Raw genomic sequence first — 20428 nt, forward strand, 5'->3', positions numbered from 1 at the left:
CTGCCCAGCGGGTCCCGCCGGCCGTCGGGCCAGAAGGGAGGAGCCGCCGCTCGGGCGCGGCGCGGCTCGCGGCCCGGGACCCCCGCAGGGAGCCGCGGGCCCGGCCGCCCGCCGTCCGGGAGCGGCCCCCGGCTCTGCCCCAGGCACTTCCTAAATCATTCCCTCTAGATCTGAGCTGCTAAGGTAGCAGTGAACTGCGAGAGAAGTTATCCAGCGGTTCGTTACCAGTGCTGAATGCCTGCACTGGATCTGCAGTCTGAACTTGCCAAGCTTCATCTCCTGATTGCTGTTTTGCTTAGGAGATTAAACAATTACTGCTAAACTGGTCATGTATACTTACTTAATCAAAATAACATTTTAACCTTCCCTTGACCAAAACTGTCAGTCTCCTTTGCAAATCTTGCACTCTTTGCATAATTTTCTCTATTCCCTTTCCAACTTTTGCATTATTTTTAATTATTGTATTTGTGTTACTGGATGCTGTACTACAAAAATTGCTTCGCCGACTCTCTCAGCTGATGGACAATACCACTTACTTTACTTGACTTTTCTTTGCTTGTAGGTTGCATGTATTTCATCAGCTTTTTCACTACTGCACTGAAACCAGTGCATCTCTTGTCAGATGCTCAGTTGACAGGGCCCCTGATGTTCTGTGTGAGTGGCTATTGGGATTCTTTTTTTGGTAATTTTTATATCTCCAYGGGATCCCATTGAGGCTTACACTGGTAGGATAGGGAAGGAGATATAAAAACAAAGGTTTGTTACAGAACTTACAAGGAACTTGTTCTTGCTCATGATAGTTAGATACTTTTAGAGAGCAGCTAATGGATCTGTGTAGTGAATGTCTGACACCTTTATCAAAGAAATAGAATATTTTTATTTGTGCATGCTGAAGGACAGTCCTACTTTTACATTAAGATAATCTGATTTTGTTTTGTATAGTTTCTCTTTAATCAGAAGAGAAATCAKATGTGGTCTGATTCCAGAAGGCAAAAAGCATGCACGTATGGATCAGATTTGTTTAGTACACTCTCATAATTTACGTTCTATGAAATGGCTGTGTTAGGGTAGCACAGAAGTTAGGGTAGCATGGGATAAATGTGGAAGCACACCAACATAAGGTAGGACAGTGATATATCGGTGTACACTTGATGATGTGTACAAAATACATCTATGTACAAAATACTAGAAATGGCATGTTAGCCCAGTCAAAACTATGCACTATGCTTGAATGAGCAAGCAGAATTGATTGTGGTATGAACCTGACAAGCCAGAAGGATGCAGGGTTTCTAGCTCAAGAGCTTGTGTCCTAGAAAGGTAGGAAAGCCAACAGTACTAGATTCTGCTATGTGATTTTGCTGCAGGCTTGCTGTGTAACCATGACTCCCCACTGAAGGCATGTGTGGTAAGAGTGAGCTGTGATATGCTGCCAGCATCTCTCTCCCAGTCTTTTGGGTGTTTTGAACATGGTGGACCATAGCTGCCACTGTGCTTCCCACGGGAGATTTGCACGTATTAGTCAAGAATAGACTTGTGTACTGGAAAAATAGCATCCATGATGACCACAGATGCTGTCAGTTATCATGAAAAAATCTTGGTAATGTACTAATCGTAATAGAAAACATTCATTTGAGATCGATTTTTTTTTAAAAGACTTTCTTGCTACTGCCATCAACTAGGTCAGAGTAATTTTCCTATTACTTCCTATTACTCATGGAGTCACATTGCTAATTACAGTTACTCTATTTTCATACTGTCACTTATATTGTGTTTGTTTACTGACTCTTCAAGTCTATAAGTCACACCTATTACAATGCTTTAATAGTGTTCAACACCATTTCAGTGAAACTTCCAGTTGAACAATATCCCATCCAGCATACCATTGGATATGACAATAAAACCAGTATCTAGAGGAGCAACATGAATTATATGACATGTTTGTTCTTTAGGAGATTGATGCAATATGTTAGTGCACTTAGCTTGAGTTTGATTTCAAAGCGGTTTTTTTTTTTTTTTAGTCTAAGTTGGTTAACTTTTATCTAATTCTTATGTGCATGTTATCAAACTCAGAGTTTCACACCATTGACATTTAAGGATGATGATGTGTGCACAAATTGTACACTTTTGTATCTAAATATCTACTGAATAGTTTATATGTAAACAGTTTGAATTAGATCAAAACTGTCCTGTTGGTGTCTATGACCTTGGAAAGTTCTCTGCTAGAACAGGAGAGAGATCAAAACTGAGGTGTGCTATCAGGTTTCTAATAGCTTCTGCTTTCTACAGAGCATGTAACTAATTACTTTTAAGAAATATCAGTGTGTTTTTGTGGAGAGCAAATAAGAGGTTATAACTGATTTTATGTAATGTCATAAAATTTGAGGCCATCAGGTGGTGACAGCTTGTGTGTGTATATAAGCATTTTTTTCCCCGCTCTCATTCATTTTCCTATGAATTTTTTTAAGGGTTTAAAGGAACRTCTACTGAAACTGGGGAAAAAAATAAATTGTATAGAAGGAAGTAATTCAAGTGGGAATTAGGTCGTCCACTTAATTGCCATGGTATATGGCTAAGAAAAGATATCAAAAGAGACTGAAAGTTAATATGGATTACAATTATAAAATGATTTTAAATAAAACGTAAAATACCCTTTAAAGATAAAACTTTATGGGGGTGCAGATATATCATATTTACTTACTGTCACTTCTCTTTGTCTTCATCTGAAGTATCTGGTAACTGTTACAGGTTGTATGTGACAAATGGCATTTTCTGTGCTACCGATGAATTCTCATGTGAACTGGAGCTGCGTGATGGGCGGAAACCTTTGTTTTTCAAACATGCTTTCCAAACAAGGTTGCATGTAGTCAATAGTAGTTTTAAATAAGTTGTTCTTTAAATTGGAGGACTAGATTAATCAAGACGCAGTGAAACTAAGAACATGCACAGTACMTAAAAATATTATGGGCTAACAAGCTAAGTTAGTAGCATATGCTTCATCTCTAAGTGTCTATTATTCAATTTCTTATTTATAGAATTGGTGTTAGTCCACACTCACAAAAATGTTAGTGTACATTAATCCAAAATGTTAAAATGCTGATGGAGAGTACTAGAATAGTCTCAAATATGATTAATGTAAGTGCAGGTTACATGGTTACATGTGAGCAGATGAAGGTGCTGACTTGAGTAAGAGTGTAACAACAGTTGCAAAGCTGCAGTAAGAGCAGTTCTCTCCTTTCTTTCTTTCTTTCTGAGAAATTAAAAAAAACAGTGACTTCTTTCTTTGGCCAAAGGTATGTATATTGAGCATTTGACTACAATTATGATGATCTCTATTATACTGATTGTAGAAATACTAGGATATGTAGATATCTGAACAAAGTCCCATGAAATCAGGATCCAACTATATTAAGCATTTGACACACACTTTGTAAGACGTAATTCATGCCTCACTGAATTAATGACCTAAGATAACTAATCAAGAATGCTGAAAGACCTATTTTTCCCATTGTTATGAGTTGGCGGTGCAGATAAGGTGATTTGCTTTAGGTTTTATATGATGGCAGAGCTGGGGAACTGAACCTCGGTTTTCTGATTCCCAGGTTAGTAGCTTAATACCCAGACTGGGTTGTTCTGTGGCATTGACTCCTGGATAAAAATAGGGAAAGAAAACATGTGCCTCACTATGAAGGTATCAGGATAATTAGAACAGAAGAGCTGTCTCCCAGCAGCAGGTCAATTGACCTTAAACTGTATTTAGTTCACTGCCATACCTGGCAACTGTCCCTGAGTAACCCCACACTTTCTTGAATATTGAATTGGGGGAGAGGTTCATCCTGGAATGTATCTCCTTACATGAGTATGTTCCTTCAGATGCTGAATGTCCAAGTAGTATATAATCAACTTCTTTATCATCATCATCATCTTCACAAGAAAGCACAATCTTGCTTTATACCAGTATTTGTTTGGAAACATTCAGGGTCCCTAGTGCAATGTTTGTTCCCATTTTTAGAAGTCTGGCTGGGTTTCCTGTCTTTCATGTATTTCCATCCTCTCTTATTTCCTTTTTACAACCAAAGCTTCCTGTTTACCAGTGTTTTCTTCAGCTCATGTTGGTAAGGATGTTGTCTCAGGAACTACAAGAGTTATAAAGCATAGGTTGCAGACATAAGCTCATGTGGCAGATCAGGAAACATTCTGCTAACATCATTTATGTTATTTTTCAATATATTACTTGGTATTATTTTACAAATCTCTTTCAAATATAGGAAATCCAACTTTGATTTAAAAAATACACCAGCCTATAGTGTAAACTGGAGTGTCTTTGTAAAAATAAGCCTGTGAGTTGGGTATGTTTTTAGAGAATTTTGGGGAACCACATTTGCAGCATTGTTCTTGATATGCTCTTGGTAGCCAAGTTACTCTGACCATTCTGCAAAAATGCTGTGCTAGTATGTAGCTGCCTATAACACATAGCTGTGTGCTGTAAAGGTTGTTATTACATAAATGTTTTTTGAAACTGGTTTACAGTCCTAATGTACACAGAGGAACTAATTTACTCCAATGTTTTTTCATCATCCTTTGATTTTGTTTTGTTCTATTCCAGATCTTGCCCTCTGCTCCTTACATATAAAGGCTACTAGCACAAAATCCATCCTGTGCATTCAATCACCCAAGCAAATCACAGATTGTTGCTGCCTAAGTATGTTCTTGGGGAACCATCTAGATACACATACTGATGCAATTATCTATTTTTATGATAYGGAAATATATAATCTGTCTTTGAGCAAAGCCACAGGCTGGCTAGTTCTGGGGAAGGATTCTATAAATGATTTCTGACCTTTTTAGTGTTTAGCTTTTGATAGCCATCTATATCTTCCAGAAATTTTCTTATACACTGTCAGTCAAGTTCTACATTTTATCATCTGCACTCAGAAAAAGATTTGGGGCCTGATTCTGGTGGAACCTGGGTTTACTTTTGATTTTATACCTAGATGAGAAGAGATATAGCAATGCAACTTTTCCATTTTTATTAAACAAGATTTGAACACTTTGGCACATGAAAGATGCTTGGCTTGCTTTCTTTTATATAGGCTATATCAAATTCAATTCTTGAAATGTCTGATTTAATGACCAGGATGACGGGATGGAGTGAGTTCTCAGCAAGTTTGCAAGTGATACCAAATTGGGGGGAGTGGTTGATGCACGGTAGGGCAGGGCTGCTACTCAGAGGGACCTGGTCAAACTGGAAAAATGGGCTGCCAAGAACTTCAAGAGGTTCAATAAAGGCAAATGTAAAGCCCTGCATCTGGGATGGAATAACCCGATGCTGCAGGAAAGGCTGGGGACTGATTGAACATTTTTGTAGAAAAGGATCTGGGGGTTGTGATGAACCAAGTCAGCAGTGTGCCCTTGCTGCAAATGTAGCCAGCTGCATACTGGGCTGCGCTAGCAAGAGTGTAGTCAGCTAGGTTAGAGGGAAGTGATTCTTCCCCTATGTTTGGAACTTTTAACACTTGTGAGTTTGGGGCTTCACTATACAAGAAAGATGTTAACGTGCTGGAGCACGTCTAGTGGAGGCCACCAAGCTGGTCGGGGGCTGTAGCACATGACATACAAGGAGAGACTGAGAGAGGTGCGTTTGCTCAGCTGTAAAGAAGAAAGGGTTGGGGAGATTTTATTGTTGTCTACAACTACTTAAAAGGAGGGCATAGAGGAAATGGAGCCAGATTCTTCTTGGATATGCACAGTGGCAAAACAAGAAGCTACAGGCACAAGTTGGAGCATGGGAAATTCCAAATTGTATGAGAATTTTTAACAAAGAAGGTGGCCAAATCATGAAACAGGTTGGCCAGGGAGGCTGTGGGAGCTCCATCCTTAAAGACAGTTGTAACTCAACTGGATATGGCCCCGAGCAACCTGCTTTAATGGGACTTGCTTTGAACAGAAAGGTGGACTAGGAACCTCCAGAAATCCCTTCCTACCTACATGACTCTATAATTTTTGTGATATAATGATGGCAGATAGCTTCAAACAAGCAGATGCACCTTGCCAAGGAAAGGGACTCCAGTATAATTTTTTTTCTTTGCCTAAAGGTTTTTAAGAAACTATGCCCTGCAGGCAGGGCAAAAAAAGCTATGCAAATGCACTATGGAAATAGTACGTAATGAACTGGAAGTGTTTTTTTTTTTTTTGTTTGTTTTTTTGTTTTGAGACTTTGTCTACTATCTATACAGTTTTGTCATAAGTAGCACTCTTTACATAAGGAACTACTTTCCCACTACTTTAACTCACTGTATTGAAATTCCATTTCTAATCAAAAACAGCTTAGTACAAAAAGGGAAATTTCAAACCTCATAGTTGCCATTAGGAATGAAATTCATGWCAGCTTTTCTGTTAAGTTATTCACTATCCCCTTGAATCCACATAAACTTTTAGCATCAACATCTAACAGCAAGCAGCTCTACAGCTGAAGTATAACTTAAGTGCAGAGACCTGTCGTTTTTGTCTTGAACCTTGTGCCTGCTAGCTTCATTTGATGTCTCCTAGTTGTTCTACAGAAAAAGTGACAGATCAGTCCCTATTCACTGTCTTCAGGCAGAGCATGATTTTATAGACTTTTCTTACTTCCTTCAATCCTACCTCCTCCAGACTGAGGAGTCTTAGCTTATTGTATGTAAAATATTCTATTACTTTTGTCCGTTACCTTAGTCTTTTTCCAGTTCTATTATATATATAAATTTTTTCTTAGATGGGCATGTAGAGTACATTCCGTTGACAGGAAAGAGACAGGAATACACATGCTAATCAGAATTTTGTGTAACTCTCGTATGTCTACTGCTTCTCCATTCTCAGTCTGATAGTGCTGAAGAACTGAAGTATGAAACTGTCACTTGTCAAGCAGACTCTGGATCTTTCTTCACTGTTGGAGTCTTTCTCATTTTTTCTCTTTGCCTTTTCAGTGTGGATAGCAGTAACCAGAGAACCTTCAGCACTAAAATCATGATTTGCTATAGCTGAAGTAAATCAGATGTTTTCCAATCAGCCAACAGATGTAACATTACGAGTAATTTGCTGAAGATTAGCCATGGAGTAGAAGTGGACAACACGTAGGTCAGTATTCAATGAAATGTTTGCTTTGGCCACTAGTTGCTGTTTGATTTCCAGAAAAATCAGACTTCCAGAGAAATCAGATTTTTCAGAGAAGTTGGGACTCTAATTTCAGTGGAAGGTAGGAGTTCAAATAAGTTCTCAAATCTGAGCCACGGTTTTCTATGCAGGCCTATTTTTAAGTATGTTTGGAAAGCAATGAATATCAACATAATATAAACATTTTACAATTTTTATACCCTGTAATTATAAAGAGTTAAGCTTATATTTCATTGCAGTATCAATTACTGGATTACAAATGCTTTTTCTTAGGAAAGGGTTTACAGTTCTGTAAGTCTCCAATTTCTCTGAAAGTGATCAGTTATGGGCAAGATAAAGACACAGTCAGGACATTTACCGGCAGAGGACTCCAGTTGTAGATTCACTGTTGGAGAAAACAGTTGAGCCTGGAGGCAGCACTTGAAGTACTCAAACCTTGTAAATATAGTGCTCAGGGATATATATATACTGCATTTAATAGGAAACAATCTAGAAAAACCCTTGTCTACTGGTTTCAGTGTAAACTAATCTGTAATATAATAAAGTTCACACCATCTTAAGCACACAGACGGGCTGTATGCGCTAAAATACCATTTACAAAGAATCTTATGTTCCTGTGTGTAAAAGAGAAAAAGTTTTAACTACGTATGAGATGACATTATAAAATTAACACAAATGTCACAGAACTACCCCATTTGTTTCCTATGATAGAACTGCCAATCTGCTGGCATTTACTATACAGAGTAAGGGAGTTTGCTATATTGTGTGTAATGTACCTTACTGATTGGCATCAGGACAGTGAGATGGTGACAAAAATCAGCAAAACAAGGTATCAACTATAGCAGAGCTTTTTAAAAGAAATAGCTTTCCATTCATTTGGTATGTGAGAACCTTGCTAAATTGACTTAAATTCTTTAAAGCATTTAACCCTAAAACTGTATAGCATCAAGTCATAGGTGATCTCAAGACCCAGCAGTAAAAAGATGACCAAGCATAGTAGTTCATTCCTGTGGAACCTCCTTCCTAGTTTCAAATTTATGTTATGCGTTTCACTGACTAGTTTGCACAAATAAACACCTGTATTCACAAATAGCTATTTAAACTCTTTCAGATGGCAAATACTATATAAATTTTCCTTTCTTGTGATGTAAAACATAGTACAGACTAATTGTTTCGGTTATTTTACTGTATTTTCATTAGAATTATTTTAAATGCTAGATGCTATTTTGTCTAGCTTTTTACGATCGTGGCAGCCAAAACAAGGGATACTATGGTGCTGCATATAAAATTTTATGCAAACAAATATTCAGATTGTCTTTTTAAATGCTCAGCTTCTACATATTTGATGTTTTTACTTCACTATTGCATACATGGAGTATTCTGAATTTTACATGTGATGCTCCAGATCTGCTTACTTAACCATAATGGTGATTTAATACTGCAATGAGAATTTATTTAACTTCCTTTTAATTTCTTATATATTTGTAATTTTTAATGTTTTAATGTTGCTCTAGTTGTTTTCTCTCTCAGAAGAAAAGATAAATCCTCATTAGTTTATGTCCTGTGTAATCCTTAGGAAGGATTTGCCAGGAACAGATAATCTTTGCTTGTWTCCAAGTCTTATTTAGAATGGAGGGTCAAGGGGAGGCACACCTAAACTCAATTACATAAGCAATTCCAAATCATATTTATTCTGTATAATAGCAAATTTTCATTTGGATTTGTTCTTTCTGGTAACCACCAAAGGAAAAAACTAACTTAGTATTTATCTAAAAAACCAAAAATTAATACTGTACATCACCATTTCAAATGCATGCTCACATATATATAATCTTGTGATGAGTTGCTGTTGAAAACTCTTTTCATTTCCAATAAAATAGTATATTATGAGCAGTAAATAGTTTATTCRTGGATGTGTGCAAACATTATTGCATGTGCATGCAATGAAGTAGACTTAAAATGTGAAGCAAAATAGTTAATTCTCTGTAGCATCTTCATCCCTGATCAAAGGGAAGGGAATGCATTTTCCTTTGGATAAAAAAAAAATAATATAGGCACTAAATGATCACTTTTATATAAAGAAAGAAACACTTTTTTACCATAACAAATATACTGCACGCCCCCCTTCAGTTTTCTGTAATCTGCGTAATTATTTTATTACCCCACAACTGGAAGGACTGGAATTAGAGATAGGTGGGTCCTTTTATGATCATTATGACTGCAAGTTGAAGGAAGAGGAGGAGTAGCAGTAGCAGCCCTAATTTTACTTGAAATACTGGACTTATCAACCCCTGTGAGAACATCCAGCAGCAGAATCCTGTAGAGAAGGGTCACCATCTAAACAAGGAGTATAACTACTTATTGGTAGGTTGCTTCCTTCTGTTTTCTTGGTGCTTGAATTTTGCATTTTATACCATTAAATCATTCACTTTGCTTTGGCCTCTGGCCTCTGCCTTTTCTTCTTAAGGCATTTGTCATTTCAAAGGGCTTACAGTCAGATCATCTAATCTGTCTTGTGTGCCACAGACCCTGAAATTTCTTGAACCAGACCAAACAACTTCTCTTTGACCAAGGCATGATTTCTATCTGCTTAAAGCATATAATTAACTTCAGAGCTGACAACTTTAGGAGATGAGCAACTTCCCATTCTGTTAGCAGAAAGACTACTGATAAGGGACCTTTGGCTGGAAAAAAGTCAAGTCAAGATTAGGCCCAAGAGTAGGGAAGGGATAGCCTGATTAAGAGAGGGTTTATTTAAAACTGACTCATATAAATACTCCAGTAAGTGGGTCACATTTTTATAGTAGAAATCAAACTTAATAAACACAGTTTAGCCCTTCTTTCTGCAATAAAAGGTGCTATATTCATTAAAATATTTGATAATACTAAAAGAATTTAGGAGAGCTTTTGAGAAATGGAAGGAATGGCAGTTAAATTCAATACTAAAATATTTCAGCTGCCAGCCAGAGAAGCTTTACACTTTATTTATGTTTTCTCAAGACTAAATAATATATACTGTATGTTAGATTCTGTACTCAGTTAAATAAGTATATCCCTATTGTCTTYAGAAGCTAACAGAAAGGAAAACATATAAAACTATCTAATACCTGTGATTCAAGAGTTTAAATAAAAACGTGCTTTCTTCTGTAAACAACTGATCACAGCAACAGCAAGGTAACTTTAAAAACTGATGGTAGCTGATTTCATAGATTTTAATAATGAGATAGGACAGCTGAAGCCATATACAAAGTCAGGGCAAGGCAGAGATATAAACTTGGAAGATCTCAGCTCTTTGTTCTATTTTCTGCGCTTTTGAAGTACGTTATTGCTTATTTTATCACGAATAATAACGCTATTTTTTAAAGACAGGAGTTATCAAGCCTGATATGCCTAAAACACAGATCCCCCACCACCACCACACATATGCTAATGTTTTTTTTTCAAAATAGCATCTGACAATGACTTAGCGTAATTATACATGCTCCTGGTTGAGGTCTGGAAGAATGCTAACTCTCCTGTCAATTTAAAATCTTTTGTATGCAGCTGATGGGTGGGGTGCCACATTTTTTTAGTTTGAATGTGGTACACTAAAAGAAAAAAAAAATCTAAGGTTTGTTTTGTTTGGGCCCTGACGCATATAAATACCCCACTTTTGAAAGTACAATTGATTAGACACCAGCGTGGCTTTATAAAATAGATAAAAAGAGCATGAAATAAAAGTTGATTAACATAAACATATGAGAAAGAGCAGGACTATGCCTGTTGGAGCAACTTCTATGTTAACAGAATTGCAAAGTTTTCAGGAAACATTTGCTCCATTACTTCCTATATTCTACGTCCTGCATTGCAATACATGACACCCAGATGGACAAAGTTTGTTGCGAAAGGCTTTGGTGCTCCATCAGTGCAATTATTCGTAACTGCCACTGTGAACTGTCCAGTCGTCAGGATTCTCTTCCACACTTCAAAATGAGAACTCCGTGAAATCAAGTGTATTGTGCTGGCTAATATTTGTGGTACTCTTATAATCACTTCTGAAATATATGCATGTTTAAGTACACTTAGATTATTTCTATAAGCTTACAATACAGATCATAGAAGTTAAGTCAGCGCTACTAAGTTACGCAGCAGTAGCACTATAGTTTACACTTGTTTTTCCAAATTCTTGAGCAGTAAATTGTGTTGGGGGCTGCAGACCTTTTCAGATGAGAAGAAAATGAGCTAACCATATTCTTCCAGATAGTAATTTCTTCWGAATAATTCCATATGGAATCATTAACTGCAGATATTCACATTCTTTGTATTTCAACTTTAGTAGTAAATCAATTAAATTCCTGTCTTTAGCATTTTGTAGTCTTAATGGCTTGAATACAAAGATGGTGGACTGACAGATGCAACAGAAGATTCTTTTAGAAAGTACTTCCTTGGGGTATCTATGGCAGTATTCATTCTCACGTTTTTGTTAAAATGTTAATCCTTGTAGTTTGACAAACAACAGTTTAAATACTGTTTTTTAATACTCTCCTTTGATAGAATTTCAATTATATGTTTTATTTTTTCTAATTTGAAGCAAATAATCTGTACTTTCTACTTGGAAAAGAGAGTGAAAGAAAAATGTAGCACAAGTTTCTATTATCTAGTTTTGACACATTTTTAAAGTTTCAGGTGAGGGCTAGATCTCTTTTTGAAATAAATGTTGATGACAGATTTGATTTACACATGTCAAAATTTTCCTGGATCCATTTCTGATTTTTAATAATGAGCAATTATCATAATTTTGTGTAGTTTTAAAAAAATACTGTATCTTTTAATCCTTTTTGTATTTTAAAACATTTTGCTGCTCAAGAAAGGTCAAGAATTGGGATGAAAATTGCCAGGAATGAATAAAGGGTGAGTGACAGAAGTAAATTTTATCTGGGAAGTGTCTGTGTAGCAGAGGGAAGCCGAAAACAACTTCTTTCTTCTCTGCCTTCTGAAAAAGCTGTATTTTGATCCCTGTGTTTCAGTAGCAATGGTTAGAGGAAAGAGGAAATACGCTCAGTAAGGTGAAACCAGGAACAAGCAGAAATAASCTATATCAAATTTACCAGCTAAAAGTTCATTCTCCTTTGTTTTTCTGTCAAAAAGCATTCTATCTGAAAGTCAAAGTCTGGCCACTCTTTACGTAAAGCTTTATTTGCATTCAGTTAGGATTTTTTAGTGTATGCATAGGATTGCTAGTTTTTTCAATGCTGCTTTTGTTCCACTGTGTTTGCAGCAGACTGATTATTACAATGATTTTGGTTTTTTAGCATGTTCTCTAAAATAAAGTGGAGGAAAATAAAGCAAAAAGTGAACACTGCTGTTAAGAACTTGAAACTCCTGAACCTTGGGATGTCTCAATGTCAAAACTGAAGAATTCCTTAAATCTGTTTTTGAACTCTTGTCAGCTTGACAAGAGTCATTTTTACTAGTTTACTAAGCYTGAGTTCTGGATGACTGCTTGACCTTTTAGAATACAGATAAGTTATGATTCGATGATGAGTAACTGCTTATACTGTTTGCAGGATTTAAGGYATTGGTTTATAATTGGGCATTATCACAGCTGGTTCTTTAAGTGCCTTAGCTTCCCACGTCGTATATGCAGAGTGAGGGATTCGTAAAAGCCAATATAATGATTGGGTGGGGACTTTTTATTTTAGCCAAGTGGATATGATTTAGCAGGGCAAAGTGCAGGACTAAGCTGTGGAGAAGTGTAACATTTAGACATTTGACTTAAGTCTATGGGGAAGCAGACAAGGTTCCGATTTCTTAATTCTAGTCTTTGAATTTTCATTATTATCTCCAAAAGCAAAGCAGGTATTACTCCTTTTTCCCTTTTTTTTCCTTTCAAAGTGAGAAATTAGATATGTATTTTTAAAGCTATAGTTATTTAGCTATTATAGCTTTCAGGATATTAGAGAGGTGGTTCAGAGCCTTTGAAGAAATTTAACCTCCTTAGTTTATCCAAAAGGATAATCTAATCACCAGCCTAAAGAGGTTTATAAGCAGGTGTTGCCTCTATCCTTTCTACTGAAGTTGTGAAAAGAATTAATCATTCTTATTTAGTGACAGGAGGGAAGAAAAGTGCCAGCAGAATAGACTCTGTCTTTGTGATTAGGATACCTGACTGCAAAAAGAGAAGATCTGATTTGGTCCCTACTTTTTTATACAATGGTCCCACATAAAATTTTCTTCAACACCAATCTAATTGGCAAACTGTGTATAAGGGTTAGCATTTTAGTTTGGCTCAGAAGTGAGCTAAATTGATTGTCCAAGCATTTACTGTGCTTTGTTTCACTTTACAGAGTCATCTCAGGGCATGTGATCTGGATTCCTTTGGGGTAAAAATCAGACAGGAAGGTGTGTTTCTGATGTGCTCCAAACTGTAATGGACATTAAACCCATTTATCCAGACTAAATGTATGAATTAATACAAAATGCCCTATGTCTTCCTGTTTAYTTTTAAATTGCATTACATAGCTCTTTCTTTGGCTTTGCAAACCTGTCTTGAATTTTCTAGTCCTGAAACAAATTTTATTGGCATCCTATATCATGAACAACTAACATTTAGCAAGGTAATCTTAGCTAGGGACCTTTKACTGTAATGAATTTTAAAAAAATTAACTACTGTGTTTTCAGGATACCCCACTTAAAGAGTGGGTTTGGGGTAGTTCTTCACTCATCTCAAGGGCCCTTTCAGATATGGCTTCATTTGGTTCCAGCTGGGCACCTTTCTGTTTAAATGTGCAACAACAGCAGGAGATTATAAACTGTAATACCACTGGCAGCCTAACAAATGCCTCTTTTTCTTTCTCCTCCCTCTGCCAGAATGAGGTGTGCAATTTGATTGTTTCCAAACATATTAAGAGAGACCTGATTAAGCCTCAGATATACTAGGGAATTAAGCTAGCTGGGAAAAGAAAACAGAACTAGATAACAAGAAAACTATATCTAACTCCCATCTACTTATGGAAAACACTTATCTATTATAACCCTTACTATACTTAAGAGAAGGTAACAGCAGGGACATGCCTTGACCTCTCCTCCTCTCCCTAACAGAAGGCTTCTAACAGGTTGCCCATTTGGGGGTTTGGAAAATTGTCATCTTTTCTGTTCATATCCTCATTAGACCAGTTACCCACACCTTTCTCATACTGCTACATATTTTCCTCATTATTTTCCTCATAGTCTATTTGGAGGCCTAAAGTTATTGCTTACAATGTTGACTGGCATTAACAAATTTAAACTAGCCCCACTCAATACATTGGTTTTCAGTTTGCTGTAATACTGCAATGAAATAGCTTGAACTTCCTTCTTTGTTAATTCAAGAAGTCACCTCCAATTTCAAACCCTGCAACTTAAAAGAATTCTTACCCTTCTACTTTTAGGTGGATTTAGATCAGCTGAACTAAGCCTATAGGTACTCCCTAGAATTCAACTCCTACCAACAGTAGGCATGGCCACCACCACAGAAAGCACAGGAGTGTGACTTGTGCCCTCTGCTGGTCTACTGAATCCTGACTCTGCTACTGAATAGGGCCAATATTTAGCTTTGATTTAATAAAATAGTCTAGAAGTTGCTGCAGGGCCTTACAGAATGACTGTTTACTAGATTTTAATTTTTACTGCAGATTAGGATTGAAACAAAAACAAGATACTTCATATTGTATGCTAATATAATATGTTTAATATGTTTTATGTAAAAGGTATGACTTACATATTTTTATACTAATTCCAAGACAGAAACCCTTAATTGCTTTGCTGGCTTAAACATTTTCAAACAATGTTCTAAAAAGCAAGGAATATTAAATTAGTTAAAAAAAAAATGCTAGTATTTTCCTCAGGAAATTAAAGGTGTTTATAATTAACATCAGGTTCATACCATAAAAGTTAAAATCTTAATTGCTGAACTTGCCTTGTTAGCTATACATGAATGCTCATATCAATATTATTATGAATTCATGAGGCATACAAATATCTCTGATTATAATACCTTAATACTTTGAAGCATATAAACAAAAGCTAAAAGTTATGCAGTGCATCAGTGAAGAAACAGCATTAATTCCAAGAGTTCTGATTCGTAGTCTTTGTAGTAGTGGACTCACATTTGCCTGGTTCACTAATAGCTGTCTTTGTGAACATGTAACTCAACTAGCATGTTATCCGTGCATGGTTTTGCTGCAGTTAGTATCTTCATTTAAAAAATGTGCTTACCATATCTGGATATTTTCACCTTCCTGGGCCAGCTGCAGTATATCCTGGTTATTTCCATGCCATTCAATAACTGATAAACTATCTTGAATATCACCAAACTTTCTTCACAGGTTACATATTTCACTCAATAAGTTGTAATTTATCTAAAATCGAAAGGTATACAAGTATGTCACAGATTAGGTCAGTGAAATAATCTCATTCCAGAAAGTGTAACTGTAAGAGAATTTATCAGCCTCTCTCACAGCATGTGTCTACTATTCTGAACAACTTAAAAGGTTCCCTTTCTTTCCCTATTCCTTTTMTTTTCTCCAAATTCTCTGTACTTCCACCTCCATCAATTGCTTAACAACAAAAGAAATCACTGGTTGTTTGAGGGCTAAGTGAGAAAAACACTTTTTCAACATGCTATTTCTGTAGGAAAATACTATTATACTGTTTGGTTCAAGTCTCAGGGTAACTAAATGATGATATATAGACATTTAAAAAAGAACAAGCAGATTAAGTCCACAAAAAAAACCTTTTTACTTCCAACAGAAATGAGTCAAATGTTCTTTAGTATAGGATATTCTATTCTCCAATGGCTTTCAGAAGAAGAATCTAGACTGATCTTGTAGCTAGCCGACTGCACGAATATATGCAGTAGATACTCCATTTTTGTTCAAGAGCAATGCTCACCTCTGGGTATTTAAAGCAAAAGAGGGATATTAAATAGTAGCAGCAAATAGAACAATAATAGTGTGCAGACACCGCAGAATAACACAGCAAAAAAATAACCAACCACAATGGATTATGTTAAACTGTGTTAAATCTACATACGATTATTTAAAATAAAAGGCATTAATTTGGTTTAAGCCACTTGCCTTTGGAAGGCAACTGATCATAATCTAATTTAGTTCGGTTTAATTCTGCAGGTTTGTAGTCTTACAAAGATTTAATATGGCTTAACTATTTCAATCTGGTTAATTCAGGCCAATAATCCAGAGCACACTTTCACTGAATGAGTCCTGTATTTTTTACTGTTGTTTTATATAAGGCTGTACCTTAGTGATTTATTTATGGCACTTATATTTACATTCTTTGACAGTGAAGATTTCCTTTTGTAGTAGCTATAATGTATATTTGTATCTGTCCAAAATTGATGGGTTTTGCATACGTTAAAAAAAAATCTTTTCTGAAATTTCCTGTTTTCATGTTATTCAGGGAGAACACTTTTTTTCCTTCCAAATACATGTGGAATTAGAATAACCACATAGTTAGAAATCACTCTTTAAGGAAGGCCTTAATGTCATTGTACATATGTATGCTTGATGGAAATCTGCATTTGGGAGAAGAATCAGGAAGTCTTTCAAAACAGCAGAAAACAAAATAGTTTTGAAGTGAACACATTCCTGGAATTATCTCTATCCAAGAAAATTTTATTCCTGTCAGAGGTTTCTGTCAACTTTAATCCTAATATCAGGAAGTGTTGCATGATAAGGACTTGAGATGCTTCAGATAAAGGAATGCACGACTTACTAACCGAAAAAAATGATTTGTCTTCCGTGCATCTAAAACCATCATTCACAGCTTCTCAGCAATGAGCACATAACAAATATACATTCCACAGTAATTTGCTTTCTACCCTTTGAATTATAGAAATGACTGTTTCATTTGCCTTCCAGAAATATTTTTAGAACTCAAGAAAAGTACCTGAGTATATTCTGTTTTATAAACTTGTAGTGGAAAAAGTTACTAATCCTACTGTATATTTAAAAAAAATAATAAAATAAAAATCTGACTATGTTTTTGAACAAGGTATCTGCATAAATGCTTTACAGGTCCTAGCTCTCCCTTAAGCTCAGAATACCATTTTACTAAACCAAGCACAGGAATGTATAAGTAGTTTTTAACTACTGAGATACAAATTTTAAGCTATTATAGTATTACAAATCAACTCTAGATTAACATCAAGTAACATCTACTTGTAGTAAAGCAATGAAATGAATGGAATATAACTTTTCTAAAAAAATGTATAGTTACGTGTTTTTCAAGCACTAAATTTGCTGAATCTGAAGACAGACACAAAGTAGAAAGCTTGAAAGATTCTAGAAGCCAGTGCCAGAACAACAACAGCCTATTTCACTGACTGAATTTCAAGGGGAAGTTTGGATGTTTACAGAATGTAAGACTTAAGAAATTTCAGTCATGAAAAAAAATCATTACAAGATCACAACTCAGTATCTAGATTCACCTGAAGCTAATAAATATATGAACAAACATGACAGAATGATAAAAAGCATTGGGATGAAAAACATAGCTACTACTTAACAGCAGCAAAGGTTTCACAGGGTTTTGATGTTTAAAGAGAATAATCTAAATTTAAATTGCTTAACTAGGAAAAACTCTTTCATGCCAGTCTTTCCTTTTCTCTTAGATCAGCCTTAATCAACAAACCTATGCTTTAACCAATGTGTTGGACTAGCAGCCATCAAGCTTTGTCATATCAGTCTCCCATTCTGAAAATGATTTGACATCAGTATCAATAAAGTCCAGCGATATTCCACGATAGCCATGGCAAGTGTAATTACCCACGTTATTATAAATACCAAATTTCAGTCCTTTGGAATGCACCTAGTAAAATAAAGTGATATTCATTAGTTTGTTTCTAGTGATACATCTTGATACTTAATACTGCACTTACAGAGCTGTACAACTCTCTCTTGCATATTCTTTTCTAACCATTTGAGCAGTGACAATTCAGGGCATTGTTCAAGGTGCATTTTGCTGTTGCCAGTGCGGCTGTTTGCATGGCTGCAAGCTGAACTGGATCACAGAATGTTTCATTTGAAACATAACCATTCTCCTGACAGATCAATTCTCTATTCTATTTCACCATATACCCCCACAAATTCTAGCCTTTGCAAAAGAGAGGGGAAAACAGAGTTGTGGGAAAAGCGTTAGTGATGGAGAAGCTGCCTCACCATTTCTACTATCAAATATCTAAACATGGGAAATTCCCATTCATAAGCCTCTCCCCCCCGTTTATTTTGTTTTTGCAATACCTGGTTTGGATTTCACAGAAAATAATAAAAAAATGAATTGTCTACACTGGCTTCCTGCAAATAAAGGGATACAGATAACACTGCCTGTTCTTCAGATTGTATCTTTCAAGATTTTATAGGAATTTAACATTTAAAGGACAGATTTTCCTAAATAAATGATGTTCTAAAATAAAACGTTCACTATATGATAGTAAAGACAAACAAAAAGTTACAAAATTTTCATGTTTTAATAATTATTTCAGAGAGAAAAATGTTGAATTTAATAATGTATGTTATGACTTCACTATAATCTTCTATTTACTTTACTTTTCAGCTTGAAACTTGGGAGATAGAATTCCTTTAATTTATCTTTAATTAAGTTCTCTTTCAGGCTTACAAAAGCAACTAAAATATATGCTTCTTACTAACTCTACAACAGTGGTGAAGTTGACCACAGAATATGTATTGTTCTAGGAAGCATRGAAAAGCTCTGTAACTTCTACTTACATCTACCATGTGAAGTTTCTCTATTTGTCAAATAATTTGTCTAGTTTGTTTGTTCAAAATCATCAGTACAAACAGTGATGAAATGCCTCTTCTGACAACTTGAAATAGGTTTTTAGTGACAGAAGGTTAGTTCTCTAAGCAACTACAAGATTTTCTAGCTGTCTTTGGTCATATTTTAGCAGTGTAAAGGAGTATTTCCTTCTCGATATGGAAATAAGTTTCAAATTCTTTTTTRGAATATTTTGAGCTTTCTCAGAGGCAGAAATAAAGAAGTTCTATTTTTCACCTCAGTCAGTTGCTCTCAGTCAGCAACTGAAATCGTCAAAAAATAACCTGAGAAGTTCATGTATGCCTCCACAAGTGGTATTTTAAAATGAAAGACGACCAGATTATGCAACAGGATCAATTCTCATCTAKTCACTCATGACAAGTTAGTACAAGATAGTCAACGTATAACTAGTCTTCTTCTCCTACGAGTAGTTATTATATCCTATAATTAAACAACTAAAGGAAGAAAATTGCTACCCTCTTCCAGTTTAATTTACGTAAAATCAAAATGCTTTAAACTCTTATTTGTTCAAATGTGCCTATTACTTCTCTTCCCGCTTTCCCAAGGTGTTCTGCATACCCTGTAACTGAAGTAACTGCTCCGCAGCTCCCGCTCTCGCTGCGCCAAGGTAGGCACGCTGTGCCCCTGGACCTCTTTTGGAAGGTGCTCGGGATTACAAACCCTGAATAGTTTGTCCGGCATCTTAATTCTAGCACGGAATTTGCTTTGCTTTCCAAGTGCAGTAAGTACAGCACTTTACGGCCATTTTTAGTAATTCAATTTTACCCGGCGGCACGTCCAGGCTTAGCTCYGCGCTCTGCGTTGCACCCGAACCGCCCTCAGAGCGCTCACCGCCGGCGGAAGCCCCGCCGAGCCGCGGGCAGCCCGCCCTAACGGCCGCCTCCGCAGGTCCAGCGGTGCGCGGCCTGGCGCCGCGAGGGTCGGCGCGCGGCACCCTCTCACCGCGGCACAGCCCCATTCGCGGCTCACGATCCACGTCATTCCGTGCGTCACTTTTTCGCCCCCCCCCGCGTGCCCCGCCCCGCCCCCTCGCACGGCGCACGCGCGCCGGCGCATGCGCAGAGCGGAGCGTTCACGGCCCAGCGGCTGCTGCGCCGGCGCGGGGGGAGGGGGGCGTCCCTGGGAGCGAGAGCTCCCGTGTGGCTCCCTACGTCAGTCCCGCTTCTGAAGGGGGATGCGGGGAACCAACCGGAGGTTCAAGCATCAACCGCACGGGCTCGTCGCGGGCGATAGCGGGGCCTGGGTGTGGGCCCGCTAGCCAATAGAAAAGAGAGGGAGGCAGGCTGGCAGGGGCCAGCCAATCATCAGCAAAGACTTAAGCAGCCGCAGCCAATCAGAAATGCCACTTTCCAAAAACATAGGTGACCAGCCAATGGCAAAGCTTGGCCTCCTGCCGCTCCGGCCAATGGTGTCGGGCTGCGCGGTGGGGCGGTGCCGCCCTGTGCCCGCG

At 37.1% G+C, this 20428-nt stretch overlaps 1 protein-coding gene across 3 annotated transcripts in view; it reads right to left on the minus strand.

Moving 5' to 3' along the window:
* Positions 1-19930, minus strand: part of PLA2G10 (phospholipase A2 group X) — a 36342-nt gene extending 16412 nt beyond the window's left edge. The window contains exons 1-2 of one of the 3 annotated variants that reach the window (XM_085303021.1): positions 19810-19930; positions 15382-15524 (exon numbers count right to left, since the gene is read on the minus strand). In XM_085303021.1, the coding sequence (XP_085159147.1) occupies positions 15382-15439 (58 nt within the window). In that variant the 5' untranslated portion in view covers positions 15440-15524; positions 19810-19930. Of the gene's footprint in view, positions 1-15381; positions 15525-19536 lie in introns of all 3 variants that reach the window. The other 2 variants (XM_085303012.1, XM_085303005.1) reach the window with 2 other exon arrangements.
* Between the last annotated feature and the right edge of the window lie 498 nt (positions 19931-20428).

This window comes from Rhea americana, unplaced genomic scaffold (genome assembly GCF_003343005.1).
Source record: "Rhea americana isolate MKP2758 unplaced genomic scaffold, rheAme1 scaffold_10, whole genome shotgun sequence".
Taxonomy (NCBI): Eukaryota; Metazoa; Chordata; class Aves; order Rheiformes; family Rheidae; genus Rhea; species Rhea americana.